At 48.7% G+C, this 18,051-nt stretch overlaps 1 protein-coding gene across 1 annotated transcript in view; it reads left to right on the forward strand.

Moving 5' to 3' along the window:
• Window positions 1–686: 686 nt before the first annotated feature.
• ATF6 (activating transcription factor 6) overlaps window positions 687–18,051 on the forward strand; it is a 136,090-nt gene continuing 118,725 nt past the window's right edge. The window contains exons 1-3 of the mRNA XM_015563550.1: window positions 687–791; window positions 13,008–13,084; window positions 16,570–16,657. Coding sequence (XP_015419036.1) covers window positions 740–791; window positions 13,008–13,084; window positions 16,570–16,657 — 217 coding nt within the window. The 5' untranslated portion in view covers window positions 687–739. The remainder of the gene's footprint in view (window positions 792–13,007; window positions 13,085–16,569; window positions 16,658–18,051) is intronic.

An 18,051-nucleotide genomic window follows, 5' to 3' on the forward strand; every position in this document is an offset into this window, starting at 1 on the left:
TCAGCTCCGGTGCTGCCCTGAGACCTGATGACGGTGTTCGGGGGACCCGCCAGTGGTTCAGGACGGGCATCACTTTTCCCTTTTGATTTTTAAAGAAATATTTTTATTGATTTTAGAGAGGAGGGGAGAGGGAGAATCACTGATCGGCTGCCTCCTGCACGCCCCCCACTGGGCATCGACCCGCCTCCCGGGCAGGTGCCCCGACCCAAACCAACCCGGGACCCTTCGGTCCGCAGGCCCCTCTCTATCCACTGGGCCAAACCGGCCAGGGCCCTTTTTGGTTTTTACTTTACAAAGTTTCCCATTACAGTGGACAGTGAGATGATTTTGCACTGGCTGCAGGTGCACGGCAGGGCGGTGGCATGTGACGTGGTCGCCGGCCCTTCCGGGGCCGATCCGCCGCGGGGCTTGGTTCCTACCGCAGGGGCTTTGCCTCTCCGTCAGCGCCATGGATCCTTGATTTCGCTGACGCCGGTTCGCGTGTCTTTTTCCCTCTTACAGCCGCGGGACAGGAAGCGCGGCCAGCGCGGAGGGGCGCAGTCGGCATCGCGGTCTGGGACGTCCCTCTCGGATCCTGCGGGACCTCGCGCAGTGAGGTAGTTTATCCGCGTTCGGCCACCGTCGCCTCGGCGTGCGCTGCGTCGGTTCGCCCGCTTCCGCCATCCCCGCCCCCGCGTGGGCCACCGAGTCCCAGGACCCCGAGCGTGTGCCTGGGGGCGCGGGCGGCGTTGCCGGCACGATGGCCTCGCCCTTCAGCCCGGGGCTCCCTCCGCGGCCGGAGGAGGATTGGGGTAAGTGGGTCCAGAAAGGCCCGGGTGGCTCGGTTTCCTCCTCTCCGCCCGCCCGTCCGCGGCGGTGACAGGTGGGACGGTCTGCCGGACGAGGGCTTCGCGTGCTCCCGAGGGCGCTGCCGACACCCGAAGGGAATGGCCTTCGGTTGTCGCTGTCCCCCTGGGGGCGCACCAGGCAGGGACTTTGTGGGGCGGGACGACGTGGTCCAGCGCGGAGGGCAGGAGGCCTCGGGTGGAGCGTGGGACCGGGTAGCTGCCGGATTGTGTGTGTGTGTGCATGCGCATGCGTGTGTATGTCTGTACGTGCGTGCACTTATGTGTACCTATGTACCCGTGTGCATGTATGTACCTATGTGCACGTGTGTACCTGTGTACGTGTGGGTGTACCTATGTACAGTCGTGTGTACATTGTGTAAGTACCTGTGCGCGCATGTGTATGTACCTATACGTACGCTGACTTGTGTGTGCATATGTACACCCATGTGTGTGTACATACATGCGTGTGCCTGTGTACGTGCGGCGCTTGTGTATGTGTGCCTGTGTATGTGTGTGCACACGTATATTTGTCAGTGTGTGCACACGTATATTTGTCAGTACATGTCTTTGTAAGTGTGTGCACTTGTGTATGTGCACATGCACGTGTGTGTGCGCGTGAAATGTGTGTGCAACAGATGTTCATCCTGCGGCCTCCACTGTTGCTCTGGGCTGATGCCTGTCAGTGTAGCAGAGAAGCAGAGGCCCCGGCACCCGCCTTAGCACCCGCTCATCTGGAGGGACCCACAAGCCCTGTAGTCCTGACTGTTCTCCAGATACAGCTGTAGATTTCCTTGCTAGGATGGTTCCCTTTGTGGTGGTGGTGGTGGCGGGGCGTGAACCTAGTAGAACTGTAGCCTTGGGGGTAGATCAAAGCACTGGGTGCAAGGCCCTAGCTCAGAAGAGATGGCTGCAGAAGAAAGGTGAGCCTCAGCCTCTTCACTGGCAAAATCAGCGGGGGTGGGAGGTGGGGGAGAGGAATGTGCTGGGACTGAGGTGGAGAAGTATTGTCATCTCTAGAGGAACCTTATCCCGCCTGGGAGTGCGAGACCTGATGCTAGTACAGTACTCTTTTTGGGCTTTATTGGGAATTGGGATTGTGTATGTTCTGGAGCTGCCCTGTGCTGAGCCTGCACCATTCACCAGCTTTGGAATTTGGGGGGAACCCAGAGCGTCTTCATCTTTCCTCTTGGACCATCATTCTCAGCAGCAAGAGTGGAATCTCAATTCCATTTATTGAACTAAAGTTTCACTTGATTTTCCAAAGGCAGAACTTCTTTTAAATTATGGTTAGAGCCGAAACCGGTTTGGCTCGGTGGATGGAGCGTCGGCCTGCGGACTGAGGGGTCCCAGGTTCGATTCCGGTCAGGGGCATGTACCTGGGTTGCGGGCACATCCCCAGTGGGGAGTGTGCGGGAGGCAGCTGATCGATGTTTCTCTCTCATCGATGTTTCTGACTCTCTGTCTCTCTCCCTTCCTCTCTGTAAAAAAAAAATCAATAAAATATATTAAAAAAAATAAATTATGGTTAGAGATTTAGTTCAACCCTTGGGTAGATTTTCTGTGAGTTGCTGGAGAAACTTTAGACCAGTGGTTCTCAACCTTCCTAATACCGCGACCCTTTAATTCAGTTCCTCATGTTGTGGTGACCCCCAACCATAAAATTATTTCCATTGCTACTTCATAACTGTAATGTTGCTACTGTTTTGAATCGTAATATAAATATCTGATATACAGGATGTATTTTCATTGTTACAAATTGAACATAATTAAAGCATAGTGATTAATCATAAAAACAATATGTAATTATATATGTGTTTTCCGATGGTCTTAGGCGACCCCTGAGAAAGGGTTGTTCGACCCTCAAAGGGGTTGCAACCCACAGGTTGAGAACCGCTGCTTTAGACCATCTACTCCAAGAGTATTTTCCCAAGCTAAATATAACAGAAATAAGAACAATTGCCATTTACTTAGCATTTTATTGTCAGGTGCCCTGCTGACTGTATTGTCTTTTTTTTTTTTTAATGTTTTTATTGATTTCAGAGAGGAAGGGAGAAGGAGAGAGTGATAGAAACATCAGTGATGAGAGAGAATCATGGATCTGCTGCTTCCTGCACGCCCCCACTGGGGATGAGCCTGCAATCTGGGCGTGTGCCCTGACCAGGAATCTAGCTGTGACTTCTTGGTTCATAGCTGGACGCTCAACCAGAGTCACACACACCAGGTGCTTTATCTTACTAAATCCTCCCAACAGTCCAGTGAGGTTGTTCTTTTACAAGTGAGTGAACTGAGGTTGGAGAGAAGGAATGCTCGGTGTTGGCGCTAGAGAGAAGCAGAAGCAGGATCCGAACCAGGTCAACCTCCCAAGTCTGTGCTCCAGTCGATGTTCTGTGCTGCTTCCCCGAATTATTTCTACCGACTGGATTCTTACCAAGATCCCCCAGTTATATTAGGTCATTAAGACTGTTTTCTCAGCTGGTAAACGACTAAATATTCATGCTGCTTCTTAAGCTATAGCTGTGGGTACTTCCTGGGAGCATTGTGTTACATTTTTCTTCCGATACACAGGCTGCACCTTCCTGACTGATCTCCATGTTCTCGTTAAAGAGCATTCAGATCTTGTGGTCGGTCGCTGTCCCCCCTGAATGTGCCGTTCCCAGGCTTTCTTTTCCAGCTGTCAATAGTCCCCTCTTAGTTCACGCTGTAATTCTGATGCCTTAGGTGTTCAGTAAGTAGGATAGATTTTGTGGGCACTAGCGGGAAACGCTTCTGTCTGCTAGTGTTTTTCAGTAGAATATGCATTTTATTTCTGGGAAGTACTTAACTGATTTGATTTTTTTATTAGAAGCTGACCAGTTCTATTTAAAGGGTCAGATTATATAATTAGTACTTCTTGTGACCCTAGCAGCTGAGTAATTGAAGAGTTGATTAGCTCAGAACAGCTGTGATGGGGAGTGCTCTTCCTACTTTAACTTGAGTGATGAAATTTTAGAGTGCGATTTCGAAAACATTTTCTGTGAAGGTCCAGATAGCAGATACTTTAGGTCATGTGGTCTCTCTCGCAATTCCTGGACTCCAGCATGACAGCTTTACTGTGGACACTGGAATTTGAATTTCACAGTTATTTTTAATGCTTAATCGACTTTATCTTTAGTACAGTTTTAGATTTACAGAATAAATAAGCAGATAGTACACTGAGTTCCATATTACACTCCCCAACCCCCATTATCTTGCATTAGTGTAATACATTTACGGTATTATAATGGATGAGCAGTAACTAAAGTCCATAGTTTAACATTAAGGTTTACTGTGAGTTGTACCTTCTGTGGATTTTGACACGTGTAATGTCATGCATCCACTATTAGAGTATCATAAAGAATAATTTCACGGCCCTCAAATACCTGTGCTCCTCTCACCCTCCTCCCTTCTTCCTGGGCAACCACTGATCTTCTCACTGCCTCTCTCGTTTCTAGAATGTCTTACAGTTGGGAGGGGGGAGAAGAGGGAGGAGATGGAGAGAGAGGAGTGAGAGTGAGAGGTGAAGTGTAGGGGGAGAGGGAAAGGGAGAGGAAGATCCCTTATAAGGCCACAGCCCTATCAGTTAGAGCCTCACCCTTAGGACCTCATTTAACCTAGTTAATGAGGCCCCCTAAAGACCACCCTGTTTCTGATGTAGTCACATTGGGGGTTAGTATTTCAATGTATAGATGTTGGTGGCACATAATACACAGTTTGTTTATCCTTTTCCCTGTTGAAGGACATCTTGGTTGTTTTAAAATACTATTTACTATATATAAAGCTGCTATACATATTCACGTGCAGGTTTTGTGTGGAGGTAAGGTTTTAGATCATTTGGGTGAATACCAGCAGCACGATTGCTGGGTCAATGGTAAGGGTACGATTAGTTTTGTAAGAAATTTCCGAACTGTCTTAGAAGTGGCTGCACCATTTGCATTCTCATCAGAAATGAGCGAGAGTCCTGTTGTTTCACGTCCTTGCCAGCATTGGGTGTTGTCAATGCTTTGGATTTTAGCCATTCTCATAAGTGCGTCATGGTATCTCATTGCAGCTTTAATCTGCCTTTCTCTGATGAGAGGTGATATGGAACATTTTGTCATGTGCTTATGAAGTCATCCATGTGTCTCCGCTCTCCTCCTCCTGCTCTCTCTCCCTGCCCCTCCCTTGCATTTGTGTAAATACCACTTCACACAGATCCCCTAATTATTAAATTTTACCGCATTTGCCCCTTTCTCTCTTGAGGGATGTGTTGACCCATTACCCCTAAACACTGCAGTTTATACTCCCTCTCCCCAAACAGGGATACTCCTGTATTCCAGCCATACACTCCTTCCCGCCAGGACATAAACGTTGGTACAGTATTGCTGTCCAGGGCACAGCCACCATTCAGATTTGGCCATCTGTCTTCATAGTGGCTTCCTCCTTTCTTGACTGGGGTTCTCTCTGCAAACACGCATTGTTTTCACTTGCCTGGGCTGGTTCCTTAGTCTTTTCCTGTCTCATAGCCTTTACAGTCTTAAAGAGCACAGTCTTTCATTCTGTCAGGTGACCCTCACCCTGGGTCTGTCCACTGTCTCCTCGTGATCAGAGTCAGGCGTGCATCATGGTGGGCTGCTAGGACACGACACTGCTCTTCTCAGTGCGTTGCATCTGGAGGCAAACGCCGTGGGCCTGTTCCGCGGTGACGGTCACCTTGACGGTATAGTCAGGTTGGTATCTGCCAGGTTTCTCCACTGTCAAGTCACTGTTTGGGGGAGACAAGCTGCCATGATGCCAATATCCTGTTCCTTAGTAAGCCTGCACCCTGGTCTCCACTGCTAACTGCAGCCTCCACCAACTCCTCCTGTAACACCGAGGGGGTCATCTCTGTCATTGTTGCCATTTGTAATCGATGTTGTACTGTGAGGCGAGCCTCCGTTATGTGCGTGTGTGTCAATGTGGACTCACTGATTCCTGCTTGATTCAGTGGGTTGTGATCACTCTCATTTTACTTTGATGCCAGATTTTCCCAGATTTGACCAGTGGGAGTCCATTCATACCAGCTCTTTTATTCTTTTGACATCCTCATCATTCTCTGAGAATTTCCTTATTTTCTGTCACAACATTTCCAGCCTCATCTTGTACTTTCCCTGCTTCAACCATGGAATGAGCCATTTCTTCAAGGAACTCCTTAGTGGACTCCCATTGAGTGGATGATGGTATTGAGTTCAAGGTCTGAGCACAGTGTTTTCATGTCATTGCTGTCAGGGCCTTGCAGTGAAAGGTAGTCCTTTTCTGAGAGCTTTCATTATTACTGCCTACAAATGCTTGCATATGTGTTATTTGGTGTAAGGTTGGTGAACTGTTCCTGTTATTGGTCCAGTTAGTAATAGAGAGGCAGTATAATTCCTGTTTGAAGTGAGGAGACCAGAGAGAGCAGTCCCAGCGGCATGGTAATGGGAGTACAAAGGGCAAAACTCTTCAAAGTTCTTGAAGTTCTAGACCAAGCATGTCAGACTCAAAGGCTAGCACGGGCCAAGTAAACAAGGTGGAGGTGTATGTGGGCTGCAAAAAACCAAAAGCTTCCATTTTCATAGAAACATAGGTTTATTTCGATAGAGACATGCTGATTACAAAGGGCTGAAATAAATGAGTGATCATTAACATAAAATAATAGAACATTTTAATAAAAATTAATATTTTCCTTGAACATTAACTTACCAGACACTGAATAATTGCACAAATTAGTAAGAATAATGCAAATAAACCTTTTTTCCTTGTTCTCTGAAAGCGAAATATTTCCTGTTGCGCACACCAAACAAGTCAGTACAAGATTAATGACGTGGCAATCAGATGCTAAAATATTCACTGCTGGTATTAGTGAAGAGAAATGGTGCGCCTAGGCATGTAAGGGAAATGAATGCAACACGATTTTAGTAATCAGTCATTAGTGAACGTTGTAGTTCATTATTAATAACTAGTGGCCCGTTGCACGAATTTGTGCACATTGAAAGGAAATTAATTAAAAGAAATATTTTAGAATTGCTGTTTGCCTTTTCTCTATAATACAAGTGTCAACCAAATTCACGATCGACAATGATAGATTGAAACACACATGTGGGATTGGCGCCAGCGAGAGCTTTATATGTATCGTGCATGCACGAGTCAACTTAGCCTTTTATATATCCTACTAGAGGCCCAGTGCATAAAATTGATGGGGGGGGGGGGAGCCTGATTGCCCCTAACTGCCTCTGCCTTGCCCCTGCCACCACAGCTTCATCCGGAAGGACGTCCGGAATGACGTCTGGAAGGTTGTTCAGCTGTCTGGTCTAGTTAGCATATTACACTTTTATTATTATAGCTAAGAGCTAATATGCTAATTAGACCGAACAGCAGAATGACTGTCCGGAAAACCTTCCGGACTACCTTCTGGACGAAGCCAGGGCTAGCAGGGCCGAGGCAGCTGGGGCTGCAAGGGCCGAGCCTGTTGCATGAATTTTGTGCATTGGGCCTCTAGTATTGAATAAACTTGCTTAATTAGACCTGCTTTCTGATTTAGCTAAAGTTTTTCCAGCCCAGTGAAGCACCCCAACTTCTCTTTCAGGTAATTGTCAGCAACACAGCAGTAAATATCAATACAAAGCAGATGATTATTATAGATCACTCAGGGAGAAAAAAAGGGTAAAATATTTAATTGCAGCAGTGTTTGACTATACCAGGTGTACCGGTTAATAAGGTGGATTGTTTCAATAGATGGAGTTACACATATGCTGATATATATGCTATTTAATATGTATGCCAATTATAAGCATTATTGGATGAAAATGTGTGTCAAACTCAAAAACAACTTGCAGAAAGATTAAATGTTGCTCAGCAAACAATTTCCGGTCATTTACAAGCAATGGGAAAGATTTTAAAGGAAGGAAAATGGGTGCCACTTTAACTGAATGAAAGACAAATGGAAAACTGAAAAGTCATCAGTAAAATGTTGCTTCAGTAGGACGAAACAAAGTCTTTTTTTGCATCGAATTGTGCATTTATTTTGAGAATCCCCAACGCACAAAATCACGGGTTGATCCAGGTCAACCATCAACATCGACTGCAAGGCCAAATCGCTTCACAAAGAAGACACTGCTCTGCATTCTGTGGGATCGGGAAAGTGTGGTGTGTTATGAGCTTCTAAAACCAGGTGAAACCCTTAATACTGATCGCTACTGACAACAAATAATCAATTTGAACCATGCTTTGATCATAAAACGACCAAAATGGGCCAGAAGACACCACAAAATAATTTTGCTTCATGATGACACACCATCACACACTTCAAAACCAGTTAAAGACACGTTAAAAGATCTTGCCTGGGAAGTATGAACCCACCCGCTGTATTCACCAGACCTGGCTCCTTCAGATGACCACTTGTTCCGATTGATGGCACACGTGCTTTCTGAGCAGCACTTCAAAATGGACGAAGAAGTGGAAAATTGTATCCCTGAATGGTTTGCCTCAAAACAAGAAAAGTTCAATTGGGACGGTATCCACAAATTACTGAAAGATGGAGGAAATGTGTAGCTAGCGATGGACTTTACTTTGGATAAAGCACTTTTGATGTTTCTCTTGAAATTACCATGTTTTCTTTGATTACAAAATTGGCACTATTAACTGGTACACCTGATATTCTGTGCAGTGAGAAAACCTGAAGTCATTTTCAAGGTCCACCATTTTTTACTTCTTTTCAGTTGCGTCATGTTTCTAAGTTTCTAAATCTCTGTTTTCCTGCTAATGAAAAGAAAATAGGATTCCACTGAGTCTCCCATCTACCTACTCCAGGACTTCTGTGAGGATCAAATGAGATGAGGCACGGGAAAATGCTTCACAGACATTTGTGTGTAAAATGTTTCCACCTGGCTATAAAGCAAGTTGGGTTCCTGGGTTGAAGAAACTTCAAGGAGGCTAGTCGCTAGGGAGAGGAAGCCAGGTGTTGCTACATGATGTCATTATCCAGCGCCCAAAGCCACTGTTTCCAGGCTGGGCTGGGCTGTGGGCCGCATTTTGTGTCATAGGGTCTCGGCAGTGTTGCCTGCGATTTGGTGGGCTGTTGCTCCGGGCTTGTGTCCCACTTGGGGGAAGCCAAGTGTTGTGGGTGCCAGGTCCCTGGTGCCGTTTCTCTGTGAAAGGCCGATGTGCGTCATGGCAGCTCCTGCATTGAGTGTCTGCCCCCTGGTGGTCAGTGCACATCATAGCAACTAGTCAGCCGGTTGAACACTTAGCATATTACCTTTTAAATATATAGATTATGTATAACAGGATATTGTAAAAATTAAGTTACGAAATTTTTATTAAAATGTTTCTTACATACCGTTATATTGGTTGGGCCACAGAAATATTTGTTGGGGGCGCATGCGGCCCTCGGGCTGTGAGTTTAACCTCCTTGTTCTAGACCAGCGGTTCTCAACCTGTGGGTCACAACCATTGGAAAACACATACAGCATATCAGATATTTACATTACGATTCATAACAGTAGCAAAATTACAGTTATGAAGTAGCAACGAAAATAATTTTATGGTTGGGGGTCACCACAACATGAGGAACTGTATTAAAGGATCGCGGCATTAGGAAGGTTGAGAACCACTGAGACGTTAGGGAGAATAGACGCATTGTATGGTATTCAGCATCTTAACTTTTCTCTACAGGAAATTTAACCTAGTTTATTGAAGAATATTTTCTGTGGCCACAAATTTCTTGGTTTATAACAAAATCGTATTAGGAACTTGGAATATAGTTAGATTTGGTGAAATAAACGTAATGGTTTAGATCAGCGGTCACCAGCCGGTAGTCACCACTGGTGGTCCATGAGGTCCGAAAGGTTGATGACCGCTGGTTTAGATGAGTGAGTTCTTTACTGTTTAGATAGGAAATTGGTTATCTCTTAACTTCTGGCGTGGCTGGCGGACACCCAGTGCATGTGCTGTCCCCATTCTCTCCTGTCCTCAGGCTGAGCATCCACATCCCTCTTCATGCTGACCCCATAGGGGCCTCCGAATTGGGATTAGTGATGCTCCAGAAAGTTGTTACCAACTAGTCCAACGTGATGTGACATGAAACCTGTTTTTAAATCCCTGGTGTAAGATTGAGTTCACAAGATAAAAATTACATGGACAACAACACAAATTAGAAACCAGCTTTGAATTGGTTGTCATTCACACTGCTGGAGTTTATCAATAATTAGAGGCCCGGTGCACAAAATTCTGCACTGGGGTGGGGGGAGCGGTCTTTTTCTCAGCCAGGCCTGCACCCTCTTGCAGTCCGGGACCCTCACTTCTTACCGCCTGCCTGCAGTGGAGGCAGGAGAGGCTCCCGCTACCACCGCTGTGCTCACCAGCCATGAGCCCTGCTTCTGGCTGAGTGGTGCTCCCCCGGTGGGCACACACTGACCACCAGGGGCCAGCTCCTGCATTGAACATCTGCCCCCTGGTGGTCAGTGCGCCTCATAGCGACTGGTTGTTCTGCCATTCAGTCCAATTCGCATATTGGGGTTTGATTATATAGGACTAGAGACCTGGTGCACGAAATTCGTGCGGGGGGGGGGGTGTCCCTCAGCCTGGCCTGTGCCCTCTCACAATCTGGAACCCCTCAGGTAGGGTCCCTAGGCCTGGCTGGCGATCAAGGCCTATCGGGGCTTTCCTTTCCCCGGGTGCCTGCAGCTGGCCCTGGCCCCGCTGCTGCCACTGCTTGCTATCTGTGCGGCGCTGCCTCCCCCTCCACCTGCCACTGGTCGCCTCCCTCTGCAGGCGACAGGCATGGGGTGTGATCGCTTGGCTGGCCTGGGCCTCCCTCTGTGGGGCGATCGAATGTGGGCCCCCCAGATTGATTGTCCTGCAGAGGAGGCCCCGCCCACCTGCTGCAGCGCCGCCAGCCAGGTGGCCTGGGTCTTTCTTTGTGGCTGCCAGCCGGGTGGCCTGAGCCTCCCTCTTTGGGGCAATTGATCATGGAGCCCCCTCATCGATTGCCCTGCAGAGAGTGGCCTGGACTTGCCTCTGCGGGGTGATCGTGGGGCAATGGCGGGGGCCTCCCTGACTAATCGCATCGCACCTGCCTTGGCTGGCCTGGTGCCAGTGTTTGTCATAGCATGGTCGTCTGGAAGGTTGTCCGGAAGGTCGTCAGATGGTCATTCTGCTGTTTGGTCATTCGGTCAATTGGCATTTTATGCTTTTATTATTATAGCATAATATCTTATCTAATAATAGATAAACGTGGTAATTGACCGTACCTTTGCTATGCCTCCCATTGGCTAATCAGCATGACATGCAAATTAACCGCCAACAAAGATGGCGGCTAATTTGCATACTGTAGGCAGGGTGGGACAGCGCAGCCACCAGCGCGAGAGCCGCCATCCAGGTCCCAGTGTGCGACCCCAGAAGCCGCCTGCCTGCTGCCAGTGATCGGATCCGATCCTGGGCCGCAGGCTGGCCCCAGAAGCTGTCCAGAAGCCGGTGATCGGGGCGAGATGGGGGTAGATGCCTCTGGCCGAGGTGTCAGGCCTGGGCGAAGGCAGAGCCGGCAATTGGAGGGGTCTGGGGGTCCCCTGCCCAGGCCTAACGCCTGGGCCAGAGGCATCAGGTGTGGGTGGGAGGCAGAGCCGGCGATCAGAGGGAGATGGGGGTCAGGCCTGGGCCGGGATGGGGGTGGGGCAAGTGGTGATTGGTGTGAACTACAGAGGAAACACCTTTTCTGACCGCTCATTGGCTAAGCTCCCTGTATGCCACTGGTAATATTCCTAGTAACTTGGGTAATAAGAATCCAAAAAGGTGATCTAGGGTTTTTCACCACACTCCTGGTGAAAAAAACAAAGGTCCGCTGCTGGAGGGTTAAGAAATGTCATATTCTGTCCTAGCCGGTTTGCCTCAGTGGATAATGCCTTGGCCTGCCGATGGCAGGGTCTGGGTTCAATTCTGAACCTAGGTTGCAGGCTCCTCCCTGGCCGGGGCCCAGGTCAGGGTTCATGCAGGAGGCAACCAATCAAAGTGTTCCTCTCACTTTGATGTTTCTCTCTGTCTTTCCCTTTCTCTTCCACATCCTCTAAAAATCAATGCAAACATATCCTCAGGTGAGGATAAAAAAAATAATAAAGAAATGTCATATCCTATGAAAGACACATCTTGAAAATGCCTAAAGAAAGTTGTCATTTTTTCAGGGTGAAGGGACTGGAGTCCGTGTTGATGAAAAAACCTTGCTGGTTGTGGTGACTGGCAGTGGCTGCAGCAGTGGGGTGATGGCACTGGTGCCTTCCCCTGATCAGCTCGGTCGCCTCCCACAAAGGGAGGCCAGACTGCGGCTTAGACCCTATCCCCAAGGGGAGCAGGGAGCGGGCCTAAGCCTTCACTAGGACCTCCTCTGAGGGCTCCCAGTATGTGAGAGGAGGCAGGCTGGGCTGAGGGCACAAATGAACTTGCGAGAGAGGAATGTGGACCAGCCAGGCACAAATGAGCTCACGAGAGAGGGATGGGGACCAGCCAGGCTGCGGCCTGGGAGAGGAACAAGCCGCCCACCCCGTGGTCCTGGGCGCCAGCAGCTGGGCCTGCAGCCTGGGAGAGGGAGAAGCCACACGCCCTGTGGTCCTGGGCGCCAGCGGCTGCAGCCTGGGTGAAGCTGCCTGCCCATGGTCCCTTGAGGCTGCGGCTGGCCTGGGTGAAGCTGGCCCAGGTCTTGGGTGCCTGCGGCCGGCCAGAGGGAGGGAAGCCTGGGTCCAGGTTGCCTGCGACCTGCTGGAGGAGGGAATCCTGGGTCCCAGGTGCAGAGCGAGGCAGAGGCGGTTAGGGGTGATCAGGCCAGCAGGGGAGCAGTTAGGGGCGATCAGGCTGGTAGGGGAGCAGTTAGGGGTGATCAGGCCGGCAGGCAGAGGGGGTTAGGGGCGATCAGGCAGGCAGGCGAGCGGTTAGGAGCCAATGGTCCCGGATTGCGAGAGGCAGTCGGACATCCCCTGAGGGGTCCCAGATTGGAGAGGGTGCAGTGCAGGCTGAGGGACTCCCCCACCTGCATACGAATTTCGTGCACCAGGCCTCTAGTTACCAATAATAGTAATGCCAGCTCCATCAGCCTAAGCCTGAGAGATCTGGCATAGGGATACAGTGGTTATCCATGGGTCAGAACATGGAATTGACAGTTCATCTCTGTTCTTTTCTTCTAAGATTCTGTTTTGTTTGCTGAACTTGGCTATTTCACAGACACCGAGGACCTGCACTTGGGCCCAGAAAATGAAGCTCCGGTAAGTACCAACGAGAGGAGAAGCAGTGAAGGGTGTGAGATTTCAATTCTACCCTAATTATTACAAGAAGGTTTCAGGATAACAGGTTTAGACTAGTTAAGTTTAAATAGCACTAAGTGTGATAGTTAGTAGCCATTTTGTAGTCAGTATATTTAGGGTTGTAGAAATTACATTGGTCTGGGTGTGAGAAGACTTGTATTCTAATTCCACATTTGGCTCAGGGGTAGGTGACTTTAGAAAGTCCCTTCGCTGCCTACTTCTTGGTTTCTATAGGTAACTTGATGCACCAGGGAGATGGTGATGGAGCCACAGACCCAGTCAATAGAACTTACTTTTTGAAGGTTATGTATCTGTAGTGTAGAATGCTCGGACACCTGGCTGTGTCCTTACTTTTTGCCTTTGAGTGGGTGGAAGTCTATGTAAAAGCTATTGTAGTACTTTGAGTCCTCAAAAATACCTTAGATTTTCTTTCCTGGATTTGAACATTTGTGTTAGCATGCTGGCCGAGAGAACTTTTATTTGTCTTTAGTGGATGTGGTGCTGTTTCAGTTGGGAAATAATTCACATGAACAGAGTGATTTTATGTACACATTATTGGGTTGGATATTTATCACTTATTTTTAAGCCCTTATCAACCTGAGTATAGAAATGTGTATTGCTTGCTCAGTAGGTTTCTCAGACATTTCTCAAAGAACTAGAGGCCTGGTGCACGAATTTGTGCACTGGTGGGGTCCAGTGGGCCCACCCCAATGGGGGTTGATTGGGGGCGGGGCCGGCTGGGGCGAGGGCCGTGGTTGTTCCGGTTGTTCCAGTTGTTCTGCTATTCAGTCACTGGGCTTTTAATGTATAGGATTAGTCAGCTCAGACAGCTGTAACAAAATATCATAAAATAGTGTGGCTTAAACAACAGAAATGTGTTTTTCTCACAGTTCTGGAGGCTGGATTTGGGGTCAGGGTACCAGCATAGCATTGTCCCATACACCAGAAAGTGGTGGATCGATTGCCACTCAGGGCACATGCCCAGGTTTCAGATTCAATACCCAGTCCAGTGAGTGCAGGAAACAACAGAACAATGTTTCTCTCTCCCTTCTTCTCTCTGAGATCAATTAAAATGAATGATAAATAAATAATTTCTATAGGTATGGTTTTAACAGGAAAGACATTAATGATCTATGAAGTGAAAAACTTGTTATAACATATATACAGCATGACCCTATTTAAAAAAATATTTATTGATTTTAGAGGAAGGGAGAGGGAGAGATAGAAACATCAGTGATGAGAAAGAATCATTGATCAGCTGCCTCCCTCCCCCCCTCGCCCCCCCCACCCTAAAGATTGAGCCTGAAACCTGACTGGGAATCATATCATGACCTTCTGGTTCATAGATCAATGCTCAACCAGTGAGCCCCGCCAGCCGGGCCCCATTTTTATCAATACCAGGCACATGAGGTACATTGGCACGATCCCAATTCCTGCCTAAAATAGCAAAGATCTAAAAGCATTTTGGATCCTCTACTTTCAACGAAAACAATGTTACACAGGGTCAGGTCTGAGAAGTGGGTGAGGTGTTGCGAAAGGCTCCCTTTGAGTCTCAGCTTCCTCTTCTGTAGAACGGAGACCAAAGATTATCTGTGCATAGTTACTGAAGACCATGGCAGCTGTGTTTCCTGAAGATGGCCACAACATTTCCCATCCCTCCTGTGGCCTTGCCACTTTCCGCCACGTCCTCTTTCTTGAAGCGGGGCTGACCACTGACGCGCTGGTAGGCAGTACACTGGTCGCCCACAGAATTCCAAGGCCAAGGCCCGAAAGGCATGGGGCTGCAGCCCTGCCCACTCTGCCAGGGTTTCCAGGTCTGGCCTTGCCCACGCTGCTTGGGGCTCTGGCTGGTGCAGGGCCTTGCCCTCCTGGCTCGCTTCCCCTCTGGCTGGCGGTTGGCGGCCCAGTGCTTTGCTGCACACCATGGCCCCACCTGCTGGTGCGCCCTTTCACAGTCCGGGACCCCCGGGGATATCTGCCTGCCATCTTAGAGGGGATTGGGCCTAAGCTGGCAGTCAGACATCCCTCTCGTAGTCCGGGGCTCTCGCAGTCCAGGACCCCTCACTCCTTACCACCTGCCTGCAGTGGAGGCGGGAGAGGCTCCTGCCAATGCTGCTGTGCTTACCAGCTGTGAGCCCGGCTTCTGGCTGAGCAGCACTCCCCCTGTGGGAACGCACTGACGGCCAGGGGGCAGCTCCTGCATTGAGCGTCTGCCCCCTGGTGGTCAGTGCGCATCATAGCGACTGGTCATTCTGCCGTTCGGTCGATTTGCATATTACACTTTTATTATATAGGATGATTGATGCCCTAGCTTTTTGGCTCAGTGGATAGAGCGTTGGCCTGTGGACTAAAGGGTTTTGGGTTCGATTTCTGGTCAGGGCACATGCCCAGGTTTGTGGGCTTGATCCCCAGTAGGGGGTGTGCAGGAGGCAGGTGATCAATGATTCTCTCTCATAATTGATGTTTCTCTCCCTTCCTTTCTGAAATCAATCAATCAATCAATAAACAAATGATTGTTAATAATTACTAGGTTAATCTTTATTTTTTGCTTGGGGCTTACTTTCTCTCTAATTGCTGTTTTATTGTCTGTTACACTGAGTTACTATTGACTGCCTTTTGACCTGATTGCACTGTTTGTGTATTAATTTCACTCTGTTCTTGCCTCCTCGCCTCAGACACTGTAAATAGCAGTGGCACTCCTTTGGCCTCCAGCTCACAGGAAGGCTCTGAAATCATGGGGGCAGACCCATTCCTATATATGGTCTGGGTGGGGATCCAGATGACCCGAGTGTGCTCATCTGTAAGGAAACATTATAATCTGAATGAAAAGAGACTGAGAGTCCCTTTCAGACGTTTGTGACCCTGACCGAAAAACTAGGTTCTACCTTCTAGGGTTAAAAAATATTTAGAAATTTGAAAAGTACAGGGCAGTCCACAAAAGAAGAAAGTGGCCTGTCCTCCTGTGGGCCCTTCCTTCGTGCATCACCACTTCATTTTGGTAAATTTGAAGGTTCAGGCAGAGCCCTGTGATTTCTGCTGGTCTCTGGCATGTCTGTGTTCTTTCACTGTGTATAGAGACGGCGTTGTAGGTAGGCGTTGGCTTTGAGTTGTTTTCCTTAACGGCAATGGGAAAACTTATTTTATTTTGCTGGATCTCTCTTATGACAGAGACATATTTTGTGCCTCTTGTAATGGTCTGTTCCCACTAAAAAGAATGGGGCCGAGGGTCTTCCCAGCTGTTGCTGCTGTGCTTCGGTACCTGCATTCGTTTCTCTGGTCTCTCCATGGTGAGGCGTCAAGGTGAACCAATCAACAGAAATTTATTCTTACTAAGTTTGGTGATAGCAGTGATTTTACTTATGGCAAATTGTAGCGATAGTTTGATTTCTAGATGTATATGTTTTATTCTTCTAATATCTTTTGCTAATATCTTTTGCAACTTATAGGAAAACAGTTTTGATAACCTTGATTTTGATTTGGATTTGATGGCGTGGGAGACAGGCATTTGGGACATCAACAACCAGTTCTGCACAGGTAATGATGTATTTCATTGGTAAAAACTTCAAATGGATTCATTTTATTTTTTAGTTTGGTAATAGTCAAAATGAGGTGGGGTTATTGGGCTACCTTGGTGGGTTAAAAAATTCCAGGGATTGTATATCCTACTCCTTGTATGGTGTGCATACATAAAATTCTTGCTATTAACATAGATCATAATTTCATAGTTATGTTTCAGTCACATACACAAGTAAAGAATTCATATCAGAAATATTGATTTTGACATATATAATCCTATCTAATAAAAGAGAAACATGGTAATTAGCTGTACCTCTGCTACCCTTCTCATTGGCTAATGAGGGCGATATGCAAATTAACTGCCAGCCAAGATGGCGGCTGGCAGCCAGGCAGCTTGAAGCGAACATGAGGCTTGCTTGTTTTGGTGACAGAGGAAGCCAATGTTTCCCGCCTGCCTTGCCGGCCTCTGAGCTTGCAGTTTGAAACATTGTTACAAATATAGAATTTAAACAAACTCTAGAAACCTGCTTTCAGCCAGCCAGGAGCGCAGAGCTGGAGTTGAAACAGTGTTTCAATTCTAGAACCGAAACAAACCAGATAACCTGCTTTCAGCAGCCGAGACCTCAGAGCTAGAGCCCAGCCTCAGAGCTAAAGCTGGCCCAGAATAAAAAAACAAGAAAAAAAGGAGCGGTTGGGAGCTTCAGTCACCCGCCAGCCTGAAAACAGCCCTCAGCCCCTCACCCAGACTGGCCAGGCACCCCAGTGGGGACCCCCACCCTGATCCAGGACACCCTTCAGGGCAAACCAGCCGGCCCCCACCCGTGCACCAGGCCTCTATCCTATATAGTAAAAGGGTAATATGCCTCCCAGCACCGGGATCAGCGGAGCAGTGGGGCCTCCCGGCACCGGGATCAGCGTGACAGGGGGCAGCGCCCAAACCTCCTGATCGCCCTGCGGCTCTGTGTGTGACAGGGGGCGGGGCCACAACCTCCCTATCCGCCCTGCTTTGTTCGTGACAGGGGAAGGCATCCCAACCCCCTGATCAGCCCTGCTCTGTGCCTGATACGGGGGAGCTCCCCAACCCCTTGATCGTCCCGTGGCTCTGTGTGTGACAGGGTGCGGTGCCCCATCCCCTGATCGGCCCTGCTCTGTGCGTGACAGGGTAGAGCCATAACCTCCCCATCGGCCCTGCCCTGAGTGTGAGAGTGTTGGAACCCCAACCCCCTGATCAGCCCTGCTCTGTGGGTGATAGAGGGTGGCGCCACAACCCCCACCCCCCAGGGGACATGCTCTGTGTGTGATGGGGTAGAGCCATAACCTCCCCATTGGCCCTGCCCTGAGTGTGACAGTGATGGCGCCCCACCCCCCTGATCGGCTCTGCTCTGTGGGTGATAGAGGGCAGCACCCCAACT

Source organism: Myotis davidii, unplaced genomic scaffold, assembly GCF_000327345.1.
Source record: "Myotis davidii unplaced genomic scaffold, ASM32734v1 scaffold1059, whole genome shotgun sequence".
Lineage (NCBI taxonomy): Eukaryota > Metazoa > Chordata > Mammalia > Chiroptera > Vespertilionidae > Myotis > Myotis davidii.